Here is a 25,262-nt window from a genome sequence, read left to right on the forward strand (position 1 = left end):
TTTTCCTATGTGAATCTCTCCCAACTCAGAGAGGTCACGGACCGCTCCTGCTGGTGATTCTCCTGCTTCCTGTGATGTCACGTTAACACATCAGTTTTTTCTGTTAGGCTTTAGTCTGTCGATGGGGTGTCTCTGCTGATGTCCTGTTGATTGACAGCCAGTTCAGCCTAACGCAGTGAGAATCTGGCTGTCAAGCAATATGACGTCAGCAGTGACACCCCTTGATGTCACAGGAAGCAGGAGAATCACTGGCAGGAGCGGTCCATGACCACCAGGAGCCAGGAGAGATGGGCACAGGATTGTACAGGCATGTACTGTAGTTAGCAACTACCTTCTGATAAATACTTAGCCCCACAGGAAAAAAAGAAATAAAACCCAAATATTTCCTTTACTGTTGGACAAGAAGGTTTGGCTCACAGTTGACGTTCTAGTTCACCCCAAGGGAGTTTGATGGGGTTGAGATCAGGACTTCTTGTAGGTCAAACCACATTTATTAAACCAAATGGTATTCGACTTGCTTTGTGAACTGGGCCACAGTAATGCGGGATTAGACTTTTACTATGCCACAAAGAGGAAAGCATACAATTGTCTAATATGTCCTTTCATGATGTAAAATTACAATTATCATTGAATAGAAGGGGCCTAGCCCAAAACCTGAGAAACAGCCCTCATACCCGTATCTATTCTCCTCAAAAATATGGCAAAATCTACTGTTTGGATTGTCAGGATTTTTAACGGAGTGTGATGAAGATTATACATGCCATTGCTGATTTTTGTATTTTTTTCTCAAGAAATTGGGAATTCACATATTACCGTGCAGTGAATACCTTTATAGTTTTGCATAAATGTCCCAATGTCAATATCTCTGTAACTAAATAAATCCTAATCACCAAACTTTTAACTACCGCACTAATATTTTAAAATTTGCACATTATGGGTCAAAAATGTTGCGGAATAAAATCCCTCAGTGCTGTTCATGTAAGTGTGAAGTGATCTGCCATGATGTCTTGCCCGTGTTTATTACTGAGGGCTATAATCGTTTTTTTTCATGACTGAATTTAGCTGCACCGAGCACCTTTCCATAAATCCTGGAATGCTTAAAGTCACACAGTAGCAATTAAATGTTTTGTGAGAGGCTATAAACATCTTAAAATCTAAGAGACAAGGTCATAAATAGAGCTGTAAAGGGGCAGAAAGGAAAACAAAACTGATGTGCTGCCCTTTAAATGCACTTTTTTTTTACATTTGATTGGTAAAATCATGGGCCATAAACCAATGAAACCCGATCACACATATGTAACAGGAGAAATATAAAATATGAATATACTGGAAAGGTTAAACTTTATTATTCTTCTCTATGGACGTCCATCGCTGGTAACTAAAGACTGGAATGTGAAAGGATAAAGCTATCTGTTCTCTTGTGTTTTCAGCAGATGACATTAATCCTGTGAGTACTGTCATACCGTAATGGACTTATAATTGGAGATTTAACGTGCACTTTTCTGGGAATTGTTTGATTTCACAGATGAAAAAACGCAATCTTTTTATGATTATCTGATTTTCATTTTAAAGCATTTTCTGCTGCCAACTAATAAAACCAAACCTGTCATTTAGGTCTACTGTATGTTAGTCTGGGTTGTAATATTCTCAACATTACAAGTAGAAAGTTATGAATTTCTTTTCTAATGTCTCGGATATTTTATGTGCAAGTGTTACCTTCAAACCACCTAATCATTAGCTTCAACAGTTTATTTGCTGTTTATATACTTTTATATACAGGGCGCCACCCTGAAATAAAGCAAATGACCTTATATTAACACAGTAGGGAAATATCACTCACTACAGTCAGGGATACAGGCCATTAGTCAGGGGAAGGACTTACAGAATAATTTAGCTGTGCAAATTATGTACTGTAGTTGTAACATTTTGGGACTATGGTGGTGGAAATACGAGCTACCGTGTTAGAAGTAAGGGCTGAAGGTGAATGAAAGCTTGTAACCTTTTCAAAATTGTCAGACAATAAAATCCAACTTTTCTAAAACCATAATAATGTTGAGTAGTAACAGAATTAAGAGACAATATTTTTCTAATATACTGTATTATAAAAAAGAACTGCCGTCAGCTGTGTAGAAGTTCACCCCAAGGTGTTTTGCAAGTGCACTGATGCCTATCATAATGTATTCTGTCCTATTCCACATGTAAAGAGCAGACTGTCTCTTGTTAAACATTGCTATATTGGTAATAAGTCCCTAAACCATCAGACCAATGAAAATGCCACTTTTTACATGGGAGGGTGGAGAGCCTTTAGATGGATGCTCCTATCCAGTCCCTTTGCCCAAGCTGGTTTGGTCGAAACTGGTTTCTTGCCGTATAAATATTAAGTTTGCTTACTTTAGCTTATTAAGTTGGTAAAATCTTTTGTACTTACTGTATTCTGTCCTGTAGACTTTAGAGCTAGATTAACATTTCAAGACCAAGCCAAGTAGGTCCAGGCAACTCAGTTGAAGGTTCTTAGTTATTATGTCCTCTGAAAAAGAAGATCTCCAGAACATAATAAATGCCAGTAGAGAAACAAAGAGGGCGCAAAGTCGCGTTTCAGTTGTTATCAACCAAGCTGTTAATCGAAGCATTTTCACCTCTACAGTCTCCCCAGCTGCAGAGCGCATCCGCTTCATCTTGGGGGAAGATGATGATGGCCCAGCTCCTCCACAGCTCTTCACTGAGCTTGATGAACTTTTATCTGTTGATGGACAAGAAATGGAATGGAAGGAAACTGCCAGGTAAGACCTTCAAAAATGCCTATAGAGTGTAAACTTTCCATATAATCAAATAAAAATCACAAATTGTTAAAGTTGTTGTCTAAGAGGGTTCCAATAACCACAGTAAGTCTTTTATTATTATACTTTTTTGACACGCTTATGGTAGGAGAGGAAACATAAAACATCCATAATTTAGATAAAGAATATTTGATGGTTTACTTGAGTGTATAGCTCGTATTAGTACTATTGAAGCTCTATACTTCATGGTCCAATGCTAAATTTACATAGAAGGGTCATGGTAGCTATTGGCCATTTTTGCAGCTAGCACTTTCTTGAAATGCCCGAGTTTAGGATTAAAAGCTTCTTTAGAACTGTCGTCAGTCTTGACTTATGATTGCAGATTTCCATTGCTGGCAATATAGAACAGATATAATGCAATTGCATTCTAAAAAATACAAAAAGAAAAGCGTAGCACCGCCAAAACCACTACATAGAAGACAATCCAATCTTTATAATCCCAGATAATCTTTTTATATCATATCATCCATATAAAGCATATTTACTGTTTTTATCCATAAACTGCTTTGAATATTGCTTAGATGATGATATACAAAGTTATAAAGGACTAGATGAAGTCTTCCATATACTGGTGTAGATATGCTAAATAAAAACATTTTTATTGTGAGATTTCCTCTGACATTCACAATTTCCTTACTAGTTCAACAGCAGGATGTCAAATTGCTACCTTTTTAGTAATAATGGATATTGATATATATTGTGGGTGCTAAGAACATTTTTGACTATCATATTGGAGCTTTTTCTACAGGTTGTTATCTTTAGGAGTATGGTATGAACCTTTTTCATGAAAATCTTACATGTATTTCAATCCTATAGATGTAAATATTTAATTTGTGGTGTACAAGATAGTTTCTATAACTTTTACCTGTTCATGCTTCTTTAGTAGCGTGACTTATTTTATTGCTGGGGGATGCATGACATTTTGTCTGCTTGGAATGTGTATTCTGTATTAGTCGACATATGAAATAATGATCTATACTTGGAAGGTCAACAAAACCATGGTTTTTATTTTCTTCTAAGAATATTAGTTCGCATTTTGGCACCCAACTTGGTTGCTCTTCAAGTTCTTCTTGGCCTCTGAGAGTAAAGTTCAGTAATTTTATTGCTAATGACATTCCTAAAATCACGTGTTATTATGTACTGAGTACGTGGACATAGCTAGATGGGTACACAGGTACTCTAGAGTCAGTATTAAAGAAAGAACCTATACATGCTTAAAAGCTTAGAAATGTAATGTTGGAATAACTGATCTAAAGCTTAAAGGCCCTGACACACACTAGAATAATGTCATCCAAATCGGTTGATTTCGGGTCTCCCCTTACTTCCCAAACAGATGATGTCAGAGGTAAAAATCATTGGGCATATGGACTTTCAATGCCTGTTCCTTTAATTTTTACAGAAGATAAGACACTGCCAGAGCTGTCTTGCAGTACTTTACTGCATTCTCCCCATTGAGAACACATTCACACTTAGGACAAAACAAGCCTACATGTGTATGGTGAGATTAGGAGGAAAATATGTTGGACTGAAAGCTTTTTAAGTCTGGATTCAGATGGCCTTTATAATAATAATGACTAGCTAAGTGCAGCTCAATATGCTTGTCTGCATCGTGAATGGGTGCATTAGCTACCTGCCATTACACAAACTGTTCAGAACTCTGATTAAGGGCTCACTCACACGGAGGAGTGCAATGCGAAAAAACATCACATTACACTCTTACTAATGTTATTCAATGAGGCAGTGCTCATCTGCAAGTTTTTTTCTCAGCCCTAATCATACTGAGGAAAAAATGGCAGCATGCTTGCCAATGCAAGGACGGGACTTGCCAATGCAAGTCTATAGGTATGAGAAAAAAAATCGGATGACACACAGACTATGCTTTCCTTTACGCACACATCTCAAAGGAAACCCGAAATTTAATCAGACAAGTACAGTAAATTCACAGCCAGAACCGCCACTATAAAGTGATAGAATAGATAGATTGAATAGCTAGATGTCCTGTAGATATATAATGTCACAAGCCCCCTACATATAATAGACTTGCACCCTATAGTGCCTTTCAGTATCGTGCTAGGATGTTTAGCCTGGTTTAACCTATTAAACAAATAATTTAAAAAAAATGACATGAGGTCCCCCTATTTTTGATTTACAAGCAAAGGTAAAGCAGACAGCTGTGGGCTTATATTATCAGGCTGGGAAGGTCCCTGGTTATTGGGCCTTTCCCAGTCTAAAAATACAAGCCTGCAGCCACCCCAGAATTGGAGCATCAAATTAGATGCGCCAATTCTGGCTCTTTGCCTTGATTTTTCCGATTGCCGTGGTGCGGTGGTAATTGGGGTAATGGTAATTGGGGTTGATGACAGCTGTGATTTGTCAAAAACCACAGCTGTCATCAAGTCCAGTGGTTAGTAATGGAGAAGTGTCTATCAGACACCCCCATTACTAACCCAGCAATCAAAAAAAAAACAACTTTATTTGAATAAAGACCCCCCCCCACACTATCCCTCATTTACCAATTTATTGAAAAAAAAATCTCATGCAGGTCCGCCATAGTCCAATCCGATGTAATCCAGAAATGGATACCTGAAAACATAAAAAGACAGAAATAAAAACAAGTACCTCGTTCACCAATTTATTACCAAAAATGTTCCCATGATGCTCTAACATAGTCCACATTCCCTGAATCTGGCTCCAGCGACTGTGAATAGCAGTAAAATGACCGCTATTCACAAGCACTGGGTACTAACGACAACACTCATCAGCATCACTGGCTACCCATGGGAACTTTATTTGGTATCAACTTTAATCTGTGGGTGGAGAGTGTGCATTAATAGCTAATATTAAATAAAACCTATTAAAAAACAAATAATTTGTGTTTAATCTGCTTATGTTAAAGATCTGTGCAAGGACAGGTCAGAATGGCCGCCATCCAGGATTTTTAATTCTGTACTATGCTGTATGTTGTCTCAGAGGTGGCCAGTTTCCTAAGCAAGGATCGCTTCTTTGCAAGCTGATTGCTGTAGCGCTCGCAAGCACCATTCTCAAGCTGGGCAGATTGCTGGTTCTGGCCTGCTTCAGTACCCCATGCTGCAGAGGGAAAGCAGCCTCTGTTTAAAGTATCAGAGAGCAGGCAGTTCGGACCAGCGGCTCAACCATGTTGCCAGGCTGAACTGTCAATATTAAATGTTGTAGGGTGGTATTCTTCAGTCCTAAATTCTCTCGATTTGACATGGTGACATATGATTTACTTTAGAGACTAGAAATTAAAAATCCTTCAAGCCAGGTTCACATCAGGGAATTGGGTAATCATCAACCATTACAATAAAAAAAACACTGAAACAGCAATAGGTTGAACTTAATTCTGATTATTATTATAATTTTGGACTAATATTAATTTTATTGTTTAATATTGAGCAGAAATAAGTCTGTTGACAAGCTGCTACTACTAATACATGTTATAATAAGGTTTATTGTAACTTGTATTCTTACTAGTAGCATGTAATCAATACCATATAGTTTACTGCGCAGTAAATCATACTGGTCCTGTCATTCATCCTAAAGGGATTGTCCGGTACTTTTTTTAAGCTGCCCAATGTATTCAGCATGTGGGCATAATTATTTCTGTAAATACCTTGTGTTGCAGATAATGCCTGTGAGCGGCGCTATCACTGGCTGCTCACAGGCATCACATGACCCCCGGCTGCAGCCGGCGCTGACATCACGACAAGTCCAGGCTGCAGCCGAGGGTCCCTCTTCTGCGTTCCACCGGTTGCTGGGTTGTGGGCGGGGTAATTCCCCTGCGTCACACCCGGCATCCTCCGCGCGCTCTGCCTCTCCCCATTCATTGGGAAAGCGCGCGGGGGATGCTGGGTGTGACTCAGGGGAATAACCGCACCCACAACCCAGCAATATGATGCCCCCACAGTCCTCCAAACACAGTATTATGCCCCCCAGCTCTCCACGCAGTATGATGACCCCCACAACCCACAGTATGATAGCCCCCACATACAGTGGTATAATGTTTTGACAGCTCCCCTCACAGCATGATGCCCTTACAGTTCCCCCCACACAATAAAAGAAAATAAAAAAGTTACTCACTTAGTGCTGTTCCTGGACTGAGGCGCAGTGTAGCTTGCACAATCTAGTGATGTCATCGCACCTGCTGCACTGAGAGTCAGCTGCACAAGCAAAATGGTGGGACAGAGCCCACGGCTCCTTGCTCTACCATTGTGTGCAGCTGTATCTGCAGCTGGAGTATGCAAATGCTGTTGAAATCATGGAGCTAGGTAGGGGGGGATTATGATGCCACTGGGCCTCCCCAACTCACGAGTCTCATAGCAGCTTTGTGGTTTATGCTATTAGTGGTATGCCACTGTTTCCAGCCCTTTGACTGTCTGCGGCCCAGACAGAAACAGCCAAAGGGTCAGATGCGGCTTGTATGGGCTGCACTTTGCCACTTCTGTCTAAGTAGATCCACTTTTTAGTACCTCAGTGGTGCTGTCATGTTAAAGGAGTTGTTTCTTTCATCATTTCTTTTCTCAAATAGAAGCCTTAGAAACAATCATCTGAAGGTCATAGGCATTTCTTCTCTAACCTTAAAGGGGACCTGTCACCGGAAAAAACCTGCATATATGGGGTTAATCTGAATTATTAACCTCCCGACACCGGCACTTAGCCGAACGCTGCGGGAGAAAATTAACTTTATACCCCTCAGGGAATAAAGTTCATTTTCTCCCCGCAGCGTTCGCCTAAGGGTAGGCGCCGGGCAGATTAATAATTCAGATTAACCCCATATATGCAGGTTAATAGTGTTTTTTTCTGGTGACAGGTTTCCTTTAACTGATGAACTGTTATCTCCAGGGAAGACAATTGCAGAATTGCATGTTATACGAATATAAAATGTCCTTTTACATTATTGCCCAATCTCCTGCATGTCTTGGTACATTACACTTTATTGTGTGTAGTTCTAAAAATGGTGCAGATATTGACTCTTAAAGAGGACATGTTACCAGGTCAAAGGTGGCCAGCTCTTATTTTATTCCCCCTGCTCCCCTGAGCATTCCAGTTTTGTTTTGTTTTTTCATTTTTCTTAATTTTGCCATATGGTTTCAGAATTATGGACCTTTTTTGTTTAGTGCAAATCTCTATGGTCCAAATCTCTGGGATTGTATGGCAGATTTAAAAAAAAAAAAGAAGAAGCAAAAATAGAATACTCAGAGGAGCAGTGGGAATAACAAAAGAGCAAAAGCCGCCCAGTGTTCACCTGCTGACATGTCCTCTTTAAACATGGCAGTTGTGGTGTTAATTGTGAGTGTATAACAAGTACAAGTTTAACCTTTGCACTGTTCTGCAGCTGGTTACACAAGTTTTCTCATCCTCAGTCCTTTTCTGTCTTATACAGAAGTAAATATTAAGCTCTATAATGTATCAGTAACCAAACATCATTCTGATTCTTCAGTATTACTGTACCTGATTGGTGTGAATGGATAGGATTTGTGGTGAATCAACATCTCGCAAAATGTGGGTTTAATGGAATCTAAAACATATTGATCTAAAATACATGCACTGAGAGAATAGAGGTAGAGAATATACTGTATATCTGTAGTATAGATCCATAATCAGGTAATACTGGGGTTTCCAGTGGCGCTGGTAGGAAGTCCAAAAGCCTGCTGCAAATTGGGACAGTGACCACTCAGTGTCCTACCAACACCTAGGATATCGTTTTTTTAGTAAACTATTAGAAATAAAAATATATAAAAAGGTGAATTTATCCCGCGCAATTTTATATATAAAAAATTCCCCTTTTTATATGTTTTTATTTCTAATAGATCCATAATCAGCCTATAGGCAATGGAGTCCACACATACAGATTTATGTTTTAGACTTCTGTTGTCTATGGTGGAGAATACTGATCCATTCATGTCCTTTAAATCCATATCTGTATTGTGAGCGAGAATACAGATCAATAATGTGTTTCAGTGTTTTACGCTTTTATTAACTCCTATGGAGAGAATAAGGATCTGTAGATGGCTATGTTCACATCCACTGGATCATTTGTAGATCAATCATGCTATCTATGACAGTAAGAATAGCATTGCGATATCTTTGATGTCTAAGAAGAATATAGACTCGTGTTTCCTTTACTGGCTGGCTGAAAATGACAAATAATTGACTTTATTCCCAATTCACAATATATGCACAAAATTCACAATAGATCTAGAGCCAGGTGATTTTATATTTTACTGATTGCAATTGGTGGTCCGTTTAATATACAGATGTAGCAGCCGCCAACTTGATAGCGGTGGTGCGCTATGGCCATAGCATATACAAATTAGCAACTTTCAAGAGGTAGAAAGCTTGTTCTTTAGTACGACCTTTTTTAAATAAGTGACACCTATACCTTAATCTAGAACCTATAATAATGCCCAATAGGTGGCATTAGAGAATCCGCTTTCTTCCTCTTGGTAGGGGCTAATTTGCATGCCTGTTTCCTCAGAAACCTGGCCTATAAGCCTTCCTACGTCTGGGCGCTCTCCTCAAGGAGAAACTTTATCCCATAGACCTACGGACTTGGCATAGCGTTCCACTCCGTCAAAGGTATTGAAGATGGCCGTACCTACAGTGCCACTACAATATTAACTTAGAGCAGAAGCCATAATATTGGTGGCTGCCTTATATCTACATGCTACATTTTTTTGCGCAGCATCTTTAGATGGATACTTTGCAAGCCCTTTAGGGTTCTGTTGCATTGAGACATATTGTAAAGCAGAATTGTTATTATTTCCATTGATTTCCTGCACAACTACAGTACATGGCCATTACTTTCTTCATTGAAGAGACAGTCTGTAATTACATCTCTATGCAGAGAGACTGACCAATTGTTCAAGGCATGTAAAGAAATGCACTATTCTTGACTTCCAGTACAAATAATAATAAAAATAATAATTATATATATATATATCAAATCAAAAGAGAAGATCAGTCATCTTATTAAAGTGTTTGATATAAAATAATATTGTTTCTTTCTATTTTAGATGGATAAAGTTCGAAGAAAAAGTGGAGCAGGGTGGAGAAAGGTGGAGTAAGCCTCATGTTGCCACACTTTCCTTGCATAGCCTCTTTGAACTGCGGACATGTATTGAAAAAGGGACAATACTACTCGACCTAGAGGCCAATTCCCTCCCACAAGTAGTTGGTAAGTAGCCCATGGATTATTATGCTTTATCGGTATACATTATGCAATAAGGCATTGTTATCAACTAGCAAAGAGACCACACACGTGACATGTGCAGCATATGACTTTATCTTCTTCACCAATATGGCCAGGTGCTTACCGAAGAACATCACATATCCACCGCACAGGGGTGGCATGTTCCATGTGAATGGAGTGGTAGTGTGTATGCATCACTACAGCTCCCACAGACACTATATGGAGCGGTGATCACGCATGCACAGAACCTCTTCATTCACACAGAATACGGCATTCCAGTTCTCATTGACATGATGTGGAGGTCCGAACCGCTAGACTCCACCTGATAACACATTTATCCACTATCTTTTGGCTGTTGGTGGTAATCCCTTTAAAGTAAACGAGCACAATGGTGGCGTTTGACCTCCACCATTGCATTATTTTGTATACTTTGCATGAATATTGCTTTAGTTTTGGGTAGACGAAGATGGCAAAAAAAAATTTCCATTCCAATTTCTCTATTCTTTCAGTCCGTGAAAATCGGACTGCACTCGGATGTCATCCAAGTGTGGTCTGATTTTTGTCCTCGGTCTCATTGACTTGCATGGCTGAATGTTACTCTCAAACTCGGGCACGTTGTAGAGTAACATTAGTCCAAGTGCGATCCAATGTTTTGTCGGATCGCACTCAGACCGAAAATACAGTAGTCTGCACAAGCTCTTAGCCATTAAACACATTTTACTTTTTTTTTTTTTTTCAGAAAAAATCCTGGATAACCAGATTGAGACTGGACTGCTGAAACCAGAGATGAAGGAAAAGATCACTTACACTCTTCTCAGGAAGCATAAGCACCAGACAAAGAAATCCAACTTGCGTTCCTTGGCTGACATAGGGAAAACAGTCTCCAGTGCAAGTAGGATGTTTACCAGCCCAGACAATGGTAATGTAGAGGCCAACCTTTGTGGCTGCCTTTCCATTCTGTTCAGTAATAATATAGATAATATTACCTGCCTAAACAATTGCCAATTGACTTCAGCTGAATGTCTGCGGCTGAAAATAACCTTGTTGTTAAAGGGCTAAAATTGAAAATTATTCCCTACACAGAGCCCCATGTGAATGGGATGGAGGTCAAGCCAGGGACCATCTCCTTCATTTATTGTCCATTGCATTGCTGGATGCTGTATTCTGATTTCTTTGGGAATCCCATTGACTATAAATGGAGTGGAGGTGCTATTGCTCATCTACACTGAATTCCACAGGGCATGGCTGAGCCCATTTTCAGGATGCTTGTAAGGCCACGTTCACACGTTCAGCATTTGGTCAGTATTTTACCCCAGTATTTGTAAGCCAAAACCCGGAGTGGGTGATAAATACAGAAGTGGTGATGTGTTTCTATTATACTTTTCCTCTGATTGTTCCTCACCTGGTTTAGGTTTACAAATACTGATATAAAATTCTGACCAAATACTGAACGTGTGAACGTGGTCTTACAGCTAGACCCCTATTAATGGTATGTGCACGCAATGTCTTCCGGAGAGGCCATCAAGTTTTTCAAGAGCACGATGCTTCGGGAAGCATTTTTTATCTAAGGTGTCATTTTAACATTTTTTTCTTGTTTCCTGAGTGCTTTTTTAACATTTCTGGCGGTCGGCGTTTTTTTTTTTTTTAGCATTTTCCCAGCGTGTTTGGGGCGTCTTTTTCATTGGAGTTTTCAGGACCTTTTTTTTTAACTCCATTCAACAATTGCGGGTTTTCAGGTAAAAACACGGGCAAAACGCTCAAAACACGCTGGCGTCTTGTGATCCTTCCTATTGATTTGTATTATAAAGTATAGAACCTCTTCAAAGCAAAAAACATCTGAAGAACCATCAGCTTACTATTATTAACCGCTTGGTGTCTCTGGAAACCTTAAGTGGTTAAAAGAAGCTCAAAAGCCTGAACATGTGAACAGCAAGTCATTTTTATATAGAGAGTATATGTTCATTCTCTTGAGTGTTTAGTAAGTGCCTTTTCAGGCAGGTTTCAGAGAAGGCCCACCAGAATAAGACGTTGTGTGCACGTACCTTAAGGGCTCACTCACATGAGCGTATAACACGGCCGAGTGCCATCCGATGTTTTGCCAGATAGCACTCGGCCCAGTGTTATACTATGGGGCAGTGCCGACTAGCGCTTTATTTCTCATGAGAAAAAGATTGCAGTTTGCTGCAGGTTCATCTTATCAGACCATGCGCACCCATACAAGTCTATGGGTGTGTGTGAAGCATCGGACTGCACTCGGATGATATATATACTGCAGTCCGACATCTGCGGCCTCGAACAATGAAGATGGAGAAATTAAATTCTCGAACTTCTCCCTACCTGTGCTGCAATACTCTCATGTGAGAGAATCGGATCACACTAAGAGGACAGTTCTGACAGCGTTTCAGCCGAGTGTCCTTACATAATCGGCCCAATTCTCTCACATCAGAGAATCTGCAGCCTCTTTACCGCAGCCTTAAGCGTCATATGCGCTGTAGGGTTCATTAAGAGCTACATTGCTTCCCACAAGAATGTTCTGTAACCTTTTAAAAGAGTAGGTATAAAAATATGATAGTGAGAACCCCCCCAATCTGGAGGCCATCAATCATGGTTTTCCACCATAAACGGGACAGTTTAGCCCTGTTGTCAGCGGCACTTACTTGCACCGGGTGAAGCATCATCAGTGATGCGAAACGGCAGGAGAAGAGAGCATGCTCCAGCTCAATGTTTTGTTACTCCTGATGGATAGATAAAAAAGACATTTTGGATTGGTGAGTGCTTCGTTTATCTTTTTTCTTTCTACTTGAAGCATACCTGCCATATCCCCGCTGAAATGGGCGAGATATAGACAGTGTTTATTCTTTCAGTGGTTTCCATATCTCCCACTAATTTCAATAGCAAGATACCATCCGTACATGCAAAATATGCTTCCCTCCACCCTTTAACAGCATAATGACTTCCCTCTAAGTCATAAAACAAAGTAATAGGATCTGATTACTGTACATTTTAGTTTCCAGTGTTTAGACCTGCTATCATTTTTTCTAACCTGTCATTACATATTAATTATAGTTTTTTCTTTCCTTCTTTAAACTTGTAAAATTGTGAACATTTTAGGAGGGAGAGAGGAGGGCTTGAGGAAAAACTCCTTCCTTTCAGGTGAATAGCATGGCACTTCCAGGCTGTCTCCTCATTTGTCTGTTTCATACTACGTGAGCCCTTGCTTGTGCTTCTAGGGTGTCCGTCCTGTCTCAACCACCTGGCATACACGTATAGCTGCATGTAGAAGTTGTAAGCCTCAGGGTGATCATACCCTTTCCATAAATCTGTAAAAACCATTAACCATGTTCCTGCCATAGGGCCGGGCTACATTTACATGGCATGACGTTATGCAATGTCCTATTGCACATAGTCCTCATTTGATCTCATCAAACATGAGCATACAGTATAAGTATATGCGTGATTATTTATTCTACATCTGTGGATTTAATGATGTCTGTATAAGTATATGCGTGATTATTTATTCTACATCTGTGGATTTAATGATGTCTGCCTCCATCCTACTGACGCTACCCTATTACTCATTTATTGGCATGGCCTTATTGCAATCCAGGGGATGTATGTAGTAGTGACCCTTCATATACAGGTGCATCTCACTAAATTAGAATATCATCAAAAATTTAATTTATTTCAGTTCTTCAATACAAAAAGTGAAACTCATATATTGTATAGAGTCATTACACACAGAGTGATCTATTTCAAGTGTCTATTTCGGTTAATGTTGATGATTATGGCTTACAGCCAATGAAAACACAAAAGTCACTATCTCAGTAAATTAGAATACTTTATAACAACAGCTTGAAAAATATTTTTAAAATCCGAAATGTTGCCCTACTGAAATGTATGTTCAGTAAATGCCCTCAATACTTGGTCGGGGCTCCTTTTGCATCAATTACTGCATCAATGCGGCGTGGCATGGAGGTGATCAGCCTGTGGCACTGCTGAGGTGTTATGGAAGCCCAGGTTACTTTGATAGCAGCCTTCAGCTCATCTGCATTGTTGGGTCTGGTGTCTCTCCTCTTCCTCTTGACAATACCCCATAGATTCTCTATGGGGTTAAGGTCAGGTGAGTTTGCTTTAAACCAGGTATTGGTACTTTTGGCAGTGTGGACAGGTGTCAAGTCCTGCTGGAGAATGAAATTTCCATCTCCAAAAAGCTTGTCGGCAGAGGGAAGCATGAAGTGCTCTAAAATTTTCTGGTAGACGGCTGCGCTGACTTTGTTCTTGATAAAACACAGTGGACCTACACCAGCAGATGACATGGCTCCCCAAACCATCACTAATTGTGGAAACTTCACACTAGACCTCAAGCAGCTTGGATTGTGTGCCTCTCCACTCTTCCTCCAGACTCTGGGACCTTGTGGAGTGTGTCAGTGACGGCCTTCTGGACATCTGTCAAGTCTGCAGTCTTCCCCATGATTGTGGAGCCTACTGAAACAGACTAAGGGACCTTTGTAAACACTTAGGAAGCCTTTGCAGGTGTTTTTTGTTCATTATTCTAATTTACTGAGATAATGACTTTTGTGTTTTCATTGGCTGTAAACCATAATCATCAACACTAACAGAAGTAAACACTTGAAATACATCACTCTGTTTGTAATGACTCTATATAATATATGAGTTTCACTTTTTGTATTGAAGAACTAAAATAAATCAAAAAGTTAATGATATTCTAATTTAGTGAGATGCACCTGTATGTCACCATTACATGTGGCTTACTACAGATTGCTTATCTGGTATTGATTATGCTTTGCTTCTAGTTCAGTAAAATTGTAAAATATACAGATATTTATCTTTATAGGATTTTCCATAAATCATTAGATTAAGTTATAATACGCCTTAAAATAGTGCTGTGAAGCATTAATACTCTGCTAGAAATGATCAAGCCATGCTAGACAGAGAACTAGATCCAGTGGGTGGCAATTCCTCCTACCAACCAGATTTCACCTGCCAACCATAAACATTATTCTGCTCCGTGCCAACTTCAAAACTTCTCTTAACTCTTTCTGGTTCATACCAAAGTGTGGATCTGAAAGGAAAAGAGCTATATAGTAACCAGAAGTTATTAGATTCATGCTGCCTGAACCACAGGCAGCACAAATCGGAGTCCAGCTGCATGATTGCTGTCAGGTATGTTTTACTCTGAAGTGCCGCTACATTTCAGAGAAAACATAATTTCAAAGGCTGATGACATCCCCGGACGGCTTCTTCTTCTTAAGTATACGACCTGTCAATCAACTGGAGCGGGGCGAGAAGAAGCCCACTGAGGATCGGATCAGACTAGTCCGGTTTATCCCTATAGTCCCGAATTACATTTTTAAAGCACCACTCCAGCGGCTTTTTTTTCAGCGCTGGAGTGGCGCTTTAAATCTAAGACCCCTGCCCCCCTGTCATATATTCACCCTCTGGCGTCTTCACTTTTTTTCGGTGCCGCTCCAGTCCTGCGGCGCCATCTTGTGACAGTAGCTTCTGACAGCCAGAAGTCAGAAGCTACGTCACATGCTGTCAATACAAGTCTATGAGGGCTAGAATGAGGACAAAGCGAGGGTCTCATAGACTTGAATTGAAAAGTGACCTCCGCACAGCTTCATAGAGTACACTGGAGCTGCAGGCTGGTCACTTTTCGCCAGAGACTGACGGGAGCGGTGGAGAAAGCCAATGAAGTAGCCAGAATGTTAGTATCAGACTGTGGGCAGGGGACTTAGATTTGATGCACCACTCCAGTAATGCAATAAATCATTGGAATGGTGCTTTAAGCTATGCTTTATCTGAAATGCACAGTGTTTCATAGTGAACACACCTGGGTGCAATAGCTCAGACAGGCTCATGTTACCCGTGGTTCCGACAGCATGAGTCTAATTACAGGATCCCTTTTAAGAGGTTTTATAGAAATAAAGCATATTTGTGTATGCATCTTTCCTTTTTGCCTTAAGATTAGCTAAATTCACTTATTGATTTTTTTGTATTCAGCAGGCAGTTGAATTGACTGCATTTCAGTGGGGGTCCAGGTCCTGAGACTGTTAGAGATTGCACACTAGACCCCAGAGTTCACACCTCAGTTCACAGCGTGGAGTACAGATTTAATAGAAAGCATTGGTTCTGAAGCTGTGCGCTCCTGTTGGCTGAGCTGCGCACCTTCAGAGGTCTAGTACACAGCAATTGATGGGGGTCTCATGACCCGAACCTCAACTATTCTGCAGACAATTCAAGAATATGCTGAATATGAAAAATGAATAGAAAAGTTTAATAACTCTTTAAAGTCCCTACCATTTTCAAAATATCTGCTAATTGCCAGTGAATGGAAACTGCTAAAATAATTGTCCTGAGAAAGTCTAATTGGCAAAGACCATAACTCATTGCAGTTGAGAAGATTAATACACATAAGCCATGCATTATGGTAGAGGACATCCCTTCAGACTAAAGCGGAATATTTCCACACATTGGTCTTGGGTCTTCATGAAACAATGTTATATTTCTTTCCATACTACATTCAATGTCCAATTAGCTATATATATTATATGTATAGATCAGACCAAAAAAGAGCACAATACAGTACCGGCAAGTATGGGTGGGTCCCTATAGGGATGCTAGTACGTCAATCTAAACATTTGAAGTCGCACAGAGAGTAATATATTGTACATTGGAGACCAAAGTAACGGAGAGAAGGATCCAGACAATCATATTGATAAAGTGCATGTAATGAGAGTCTTACCCATAGGGACACAAGTCACCACCCAGCCAGACTGCAGCCCCGACGCGCGTTTCGCGTAGCTTCCTCGGGGGGCTGAGCCGTTACTTTGGTCTCCAATGTACAATATATTACTCTCTGTGCGACTTCAAATGTGCTCTTTCCTACCCCGTTTTGATCTTTTATTATGTGTGGTATATGTGATTTTAATTTTTCTATAAATAAAGATTATCTTTTACGCTTATAACTGTCCTTGAGGGTTTTATACTCCATTTTTGTGTAGGTTTAATGTTTGCTAGGGAGTACCCTGACCACCTATTATGACTTTGTATGGTGATGTTCGGTCCAATTTTTTTCAAGCTCAAATGTATCAGACTTATCAAAATGCATAAAACTTCCTCAAAGTGGTTATGTGTAATTAAAAGCCACCTTTGGGAAACTGGTAAGTACAGCATAGATATGACTAAGAAACAACTTAAAGGGGTTGTCTGGACTTGTGGCAATGTGTGATGGGCACACTAACACGATTTCCCTGTATTCACTATGGGCTTTCACGTGACTGCATGTATGCGATTTGCATACTTGGCGTCACATGCTGACTAGTCTCTTGCACTACTCTCAATTCTCTTCTATTGAGAGAAGCAGGGTGAGACTAGTCGGCACATGACCGCAAGTATGCGTATCTCATGCATGCGATCACTTCGCTTCCAAACCACATTGGTAATACAGGTAAATTTTAACTATATGAACACCGCTTTTCTTCTGAGACCAGATAACCCCTTTAAGAATTTTTCTGTACTTTATCAATGATGGCCTATCATCAATGCTTGATTGGTGAGGGTCCGACCTCTAAAACCCTGTTGATCAGCACAATGAAGGGGCACCTAATAGATGATATGAGTCTGATACTAGAGTGTGCATGATTTAGGACAACTCGGTGACATTTCTTTACTGTAATGTTCTGGTTTAAATGAAGATGTAGGATCATTTATTAGATTGTGCCTAGAGCAGCCATCATTCCTCATGCATTTACTGTACTGTTAGTTCTCTGCTTCTTTTCAAGCCTTCAGTTTTCTCTCTCCCTCGTTCTTCTGACTTTTATTTTGCTTTCCTTTTGCTCTTCCTGCTGCCGTTTCTTCCACAATTTCTGCTTTTTGCTTGTGAAAATAGCCCGCAGTCCTCTAGAGAACTCTGTGCCCTGCCTGGCAACCCGCATGTCGGATGATGATCTCCGAGTGCGGCGAAGCCCCAGCATGGGATGGCTCAGCAGTAAGTCGGGGGTAAATGTTTGTTGTGGGCAATTTGTCATGTAACCGATTCACCATGGCAATATTTAGTTCTAGATCTTGTAGAATTGTATGTATGCTCCCTTATCCATGCTGCCTTCTATGGACCACCTACTTAATTGGAACCCAGTGGGAATAGGGTTAATACAGTTTCAACAGTCTACAGACAGGGGGAAAAAGACTTGACCGTCTTTGTGCTTGCACCTGCAGAGGTAGATGCTCATCTGCAATTACATCCCGTGTGTAGTCAACAAGCTTTCTCTCCAGATTCAAGTGGTTTACCATAGTTAATAAGTACAGACTGTTGAAGGATTCTCCCATAATATGTGTGGAATGCTTATCTATAAGTGGCCGAATGAGAGATGTCAAAATAGATCAAGGATGCATCCTGGTAGCTGAGATCTATGGCGCTGCTTGAGGTCTTACCCTGGAGAGCACTGCTTTGGTTTCTCCTTTACTGACAGAATTGACTTGGAGGAATAGGTGAATGCGTTTGACTTCTACTAGACTAGCGTGAAGTTGTCCTATAAATGTTATATGTTAGTTATTCACAGGGTAGATAATAAATGTCTGATTGATGAGGTTCCAACCAATGAGTCCCATGTCGATTACAAGAAAGAGGGTCTCAAAGTCCTTTGTGCGAATGGAATGATTGGGAGCATGTGTGACCACTGCTCCATTCAATGTCTATAAGAGTGTTCACACATGCTCACTACAGCTCCATTCACACAGGAGGCCATTGACCACCTGTTTTCAGTCTTAATAATGGTCTGAACAGTTGGACCCCCAGCTACTCCAGTAGGTGATAAATATTGTTTATGGGACAACCGCATTAAGGAGTCAGAATACAATTTTTTGACCTTAAAGATGTACTGTTTTTTTAATCGGCAAATTAGATTTAGTAGTGACGATCAAATATCCTTAAATGGGTTGTCTAGGATTTTAACGTTGATGGCCTATCCTTGGGATAAGTCATCGATGTCTGATTGGCGGGGTGCAACACCCAGCACCCCTGCCGATCAGCTGTCGCCGGTGTCGGCCGGAACTTCTCAGACACGGAGCTGCACAGCACAGCTCCATCGGCAGGATAGCAGCCGAGTACTGAACATTCGCCCCCTCTTGATTTGAATAGGTGACAGATGTGCATGCCTAGCTGTAGCTCCATAACTGAGCGGTTCCACCAATCCATCGGGAACAGCTCATCGACGGGGGTGCCGGTTGTCGCACCGCCGCTGATCAGACATTGGTGGATAGGCCATCAATGTTAGTCCCGGAGAGACCCTTTTAACATCAACACTGGGGACCTTGAGGTAGTTAAACTAGTTATAATGTGCAAGAAGCCTACTATTATAAAACATGGATCTTCCGCTTCTAAGTCAAGTAAAGTTTTCATTTTCACCTTCTTTGCCAGGATGATTGTCAGTTTTAGCAAGCAATTTTTGAAGCCCTACATTTTTACTAGAGACTAAAACAATATTTTGTCTCTGACGTCTGTTCTTTTTTTTTTTGAAGTTGATGAAATAATTTTTCATCTCGTCATTTTGTTTTCTTTCCAGTTCCATGGACCTTTTAACAGATTGCTAGAAATAGCTTGAAATTTCAGGTTTTGAATTGAGCAGAATTTTACTTTTCAACCTTTTCTTCCAAGATGTGGCTTAACTCCAGCAATTTTTTTTTTTATTAGAAACTATTGTGTTAATTCTTTTTTGCAGTAATTCATAGAACTATCAGTTTTGCCTTCTTTTTTTTCACAAGCAACATGACAACACTTTATCTCCTTGGTCTTGCGTGAAACCAGTGTTGTCAGAAGGTTTGTATACTGATAGGGAAATAGACAACCGGGAATAGTGATGACATTTAAGATGGAGAGGTGAAAAAGTGCAGGGACTTTTCTGTAAACCCATAAAATATGTTATTTTTTTTCTTTTATGACTGATTAATAGCAGTTATTATGACGAACCCTGGTGAATTAATAATAATACCTAATACCTCTTCAAGTGATAAAAATATATTTATCTGTATATTAGTTATTTTTATGTTATTTTTGCCACAATATTAATTAATACACCCATAAGACTTTTCTAAAATGAATATAGTCTACTGTCAAGCTGTTTAATTCCCGGCCCGCTAATAAGGCTATGTTAATGTATTCGATCTCAAAAGTCATTTTGTACTAAGTGCTATGAGCACGGCATATATACAGGTCCTAGGGGATGAAAATGTTCAAATCCAGCATGAAAATAGTAGGACTGTGCTAAACTTGAGGTGTAATTGAACTGGGGGTGGAAGGGAATAAAGCTGTTTATGTCAAGTCCTATTCTTCCTCACTGTTTCGCTTTACTTTTGTAGAATAATAGCACAATTGTAATAATTAGCATTTACAGCAGTAAAAAATGCATATTGTGCCTGTCCTTATTATGTCTGAGGTGGGCGAGAAAAGCCCTCCCAGGGCTTCTTCCAGTCTTTTAAACGTAGTCATAGACTATTTAGAAAAGCACGTTCCTGTTTATTAATTTCTTGAAGACAATTATGCTTGCCTATGCTGTTATTTTTACTGTTAAATGTATAGGAGCGAAATGTTAAGGGCGACAATTTAGGTTGAAACTGCTCAGTATGTTCAGATGACAGATCTTCCCAGCTGGCCGACTGCATTGTTACGCTGTACAATATGCATTAAATATGTAATTTGTTACTGCGAATACATTTTTATTTTTCTATTGAGATCCATAGAAAGCTCCTTTTAGTTTTACGTAACCTAACACACTATGAGTACGCATGGGGTCTTTTCACTGGATCCATGTCTGTACTTATGAAAACTGTTATTTAAAATAGATTATGTCCTTGAAAAAATATAGCGGAAAAAAGGCAGCCGTATCTACAAACAACAGGTCACAATACCAGTGCAGTACAGGATGCAGCAGAGCCCCTTGATAAACGCGGAGGCAACAAAGGTGCAAAATACTGATGAGACAATCACTCACAACCGACCAATTCATGGAGGGGATGATCACCTAGTATTAAAAATGCACACGGATAAGGCTTGTATAGAGCGCCAGTCACACACATGTAGTGCACAGTGTCTGGCTTACAGTCTATTAGTGACGCTCATAATATTAGATTAGGCGGGCTGCCCAGCACTATATAAGTTTACTAGTTTAAAAGATCAACATTGGTGGGCTTGGCTGCATCCTGCATAAAAATGAAAAATATGCAGTACAATATAAATATATATATTTTTTAAAGATTATGTACTTGCCAGTACGATGTCTCTACTGGTCACGTAGGTATTTTGATTAGTAAATCAAAATACCACTAGAACCATATATATATAATAAAATACCATAGAACAAGTATAGATGTTGTATCTGTAATATGGATGTGAAAATATGTCCACGTATTTAGGCGTACAATGGATAAAGGCTTTGTAATATTTGTAGTACTGTATAGAGTTTTGTGTTCATGGCATATTTTTGTAGAATCTGCTGTATTATTGGCGCGGTACAGCACAGTGCATTTCCCCGTCTGTTTATGTTGCTTAGATTTTATGCTGTGTGTGTTAGAGGTTATATATGCTGAATGTGCTTTTTTGATTCCTTGCCTGGTGGGCTAATATAACTTCTTAATTTTGCAGGCAGCCCAACAATGACCCACCGAAACATGACATCTTCTAGTCTGAATGACGTTTCAGACAAGCCTGACAAAGATCAAGTAAGTCAACAGATATATCTCCTTACCTTGTGCTGTTTTTTTTCAGTTATATGACTTCTAGGTTGAAGAATTTCTAAGATATGCTATTACTCATGAGTGGGGTTCCATCTGTTGGGATCCCCACAGGTCTCCAAAATGAAGATGCAGCAGTTATGGTTAACCACTAGGACTCCTTACCCGATTTTCTCTCCACAGAGGCTTTCTCAACCACCCACTGTGCAAGGTCAAGCTGCTCAAATTGACCAGTGGCATTAAACATTTGCCGATTGGTAAACATTTACCAATCGGCGGTCCTTTAATAGCCTATTTACACAGGAAGACCGTGGTAAAAGATGCGCACTGAGCGATCCGAAATAGATCGCTCAGTGCTTATAGGTGCCCAGTATTCTCAGCAGTGCGAGTCCTGTTTACACAGGACCATGCACCGCCGAGAATAATGATCTTTTGTGCTGCACAGAAGATCATTGTACCTGATGAACAAGCATTTTGCTCGTTTATAGGGTGATCGACAGTCTGATTACACTGAAAGATTATTGAAAAACGACCATTCTTAGGAACACTCCTTCACGATTATCTGTCAGCTTAAAAAACATCCCCATTCATCTCAAGGGGTTGACCTCCCATGTCAAATTATGAACTATCTCAAGAATAAGTTACTGCTTGTTAGGTGTCCGATCACTAGAATAGGAGGACTTTGGAGTCCCCATTTGATTGGAGAGATGGATGAGTATCAGCACCACCACTACATTCATTGTCCATGGGACCATCTCTCCTTTTAAATTGGAACGTCAGAACCTCATTCTTAGGATTGGTGGCTGAACCTCTAGTGATCATCAACGTATCAAGTTATTATAATGGGACCACCTCTTTTAATGAAGCTGTGTTGCAATTCTTTCCATAGTAAGTGGCTGGGGGATCCTTTGTGCAGAACTGCTGAATAAATATGTATGCCCTTTTCAATCATTGGAGGTCCCACTAGCAATATGTTATTACATTGGATAGTTACATAGTCAGTACGGTTGACAAAAGACACATATGTAGTTAAAATGAATACCATGTGTGGACTGATCTGGCACCAGTTTATGTCAGGGAGTATTCTAGGAATTTGGTCTAGTTAGCTTCTGTCCGACTAAGATTTGGTGCCTGTGAATAATAAATAGCATAGGCGAAGGGAGGGCAGGTCCATAGGCTTTACTTGCCATAGGTGTTACTGGAGGTGAAATGATTTCACCTTCAGAGATGGAGGCAGCTGCTGAAAGACTGATTTCCATAATCCGATTATGAGCACTAAGCAGCATGCCTCTCATATAGTGCATAGGGAATAAAGCAGCCGGGAAGCTCATTGTGTATGGGCCAGGAGAAGGAAGCAATGGAGAGCTTCCTGCACTGTTAACATGAGCCAAGGTAAAATCATAATGCGAGCAGAATATTATCATTCACACATAGGTGCGGAGCTGGATCTGGACATTATGAAAATATGGATACGCTTTTTAATTAAAGGGAATCTGTCAGCAAGAAATATGTCATGCTAGGTATGGGAAGAACCCAGCGTACGACGATGGCAAAAGAGGTAAAGCCCAGCAACTAGGGAAAGGGGGAGTGGAGACCCCTAAGCAGATCTAACACCCTGACTCCCCTATCGTCCCTAAATAGGTTCTGCATATATCGCCAAGCAGAATACCTTAACCCTAGCTGACCCTAGAGCTAAGCCCTAGGTACGGAGGGGTGAGCACTAGTCAGCCCCACTGCAACTAAAGACAAACTAGGGAAACAGACAAGGGGATACACTTAGCTTTGAGAAGACACCAGAGAGATCATGACTACAATCCTCAAAGGAACGCCAAGAAGAATCTAGCCGACTGCTAGAATTCCAGACCTGAACAGGGGAATTTACTCTATTACCAGTAACTCTCTGGAGAAACTGAGTGTATTTAAAGACCCAGCAAGGGTGTGTCAATTAGCAGCAGAAGGTGGGGATCACCCCTGGGTCCTAGAGAGGGAGGGATGATGAAAGGATCAAGAAGGTGTCTGCAAGGTCAAGCGCAGTGATCTTCTAGAGCCGGATCCAGAATGACTGTCTGTCAAACCTGACTCACCCGTGACACAATGACTGTTCAAACCAAGCACAGCACCGTGTGCTAGGCCTAATAAAAATACTAATTTTTGTATCCAAATCTGCTGCTGCGCTTTTCAGAAATCATTCAGTGTTCAGTATACGAAGTATATCGGCGTGGTTGAGCAATTCAATCCACCTTTAGACCCAGACTCGCATTGGCCCACAGAGCAACAGATCAGTCCCTCGGTGGGCCCCTGTGCAGGAGTGGGACCCTCGCCCCCTTATATGAGCAGTAGATTGCACAATATATTTGATTCACTATGTACAGGCAAAAGCAGCATCTAATTATTCATTTACCAAACCATTATATCCATTTGTGAATTAGGGTAATGTAATATTTGCATGTTGCTGAATAGTGGGCCAGTGTTACCGGTGGGCTCTTGGCACCCCAATCTGATACTGTCAAGCAGCAACAGATTTGGACACTAAAGGTATGATTTTTATTAGGACTCTCGCCCCTAAAATGTGCAATGCTTGGTTTGAAAACTCATTTTTGTGCTGACAGACTCCCTTTATAGGGAAACTAGCATCACAGAATGACCTACTATATTGTTAAAATCAGGCTTTTATGTTCAATGTATTTTGTAAAAAATGTTGGCAACATGTTTTTCGCATATCACAATCTGAATTAATAGTGCAAAATAGAAATCTTGTAATTTTCACACTGGCCAATGGAGCATTTTTTAGACTTTAAATTTACACATACATTAGCAGCAATGGACAGACTCTGGCCCTCTATGATAAAGCATCTAATGAGTGTGTGCAAAGAGAATTATGAAGGGAGGTGAGCTGGGTCAGCTGTGACATTGTCAGTTGTGATTGGTGGATCCTGTGTTATCAGCTGTGTATAGAGGAGTCACCTGTCATTGAAATTCTTCCTCTGCTGATAAGGAGCCTGCTGAACACTCTCATTCTCAAAGGACAGGAAATTTTAGATAAAAATAGCTCCAGTGACCACTGACCAGTATGAAAATTGCTAAATTAATTTAGTTTTTTAATAAAGCCTAAAGAGGTCATTTTTTTGATGACAGCTTCCCTTTAATACCTAAAAGACTCACTCTTTATGCAACGTGCTATACTGCTAATAGCTGTATGGAGCTAAATGGTTTGGCATACACACAGCATTTCTATGGCCTGATGGCAGTCATGACCCCGTACTGTCTCTGTTATGTTGTTTTTTATATTCAGCCATTTTCACACAGCCGACATCTCTACTTCTACTGATCTTGTTTGTGAAGGGGAAGTGATCAAAGTATCTTAAACTCCCGCAAGCAGTGTTTTAAAGAGAAAACACTAAGTGAAATGACAAAATTCTGTTGCCACTAGGCGGTGCTTATTCTGTACCAATATATCATTGAGTTCA

The 25,262-nt window shown here is 40.2% G+C and overlaps 1 protein-coding gene across 7 annotated transcripts in view; it reads left to right on the forward strand.

Moving 5' to 3' along the window:
• The window catches only part of SLC4A4 (solute carrier family 4 member 4), a 290,540-nt gene that overhangs the window by 172,918 nt on the left and 92,360 nt on the right, over positions 1-25,262 (forward strand). For all 7 annotated transcript variants that reach the window (XM_073637852.1, XM_073637824.1, XM_073637832.1 and 4 more), the window contains 4 exons: positions 2,645-2,780; positions 9,872-10,032; positions 10,787-10,966; positions 21,707-21,783. In XM_073637852.1, the coding sequence (XP_073493953.1) occupies positions 2,645-2,780; positions 9,872-10,032; positions 10,787-10,966; positions 21,707-21,783 (554 nt within the window). The remainder of the gene's footprint in view (positions 1-2,644; positions 2,781-9,871; positions 10,033-10,786; positions 10,967-21,706; positions 21,784-25,262) is intronic.

This window comes from Phyllobates terribilis, unplaced genomic scaffold (genome assembly GCF_046119375.1).
Source record: "Phyllobates terribilis strain yellow unplaced genomic scaffold, ASM4611937v1 Scaffold_1__5_contigs__length_1240528914, whole genome shotgun sequence".
NCBI classification, from domain to species: domain Eukaryota; kingdom Metazoa; phylum Chordata; class Amphibia; order Anura; family Dendrobatidae; genus Phyllobates; species Phyllobates terribilis.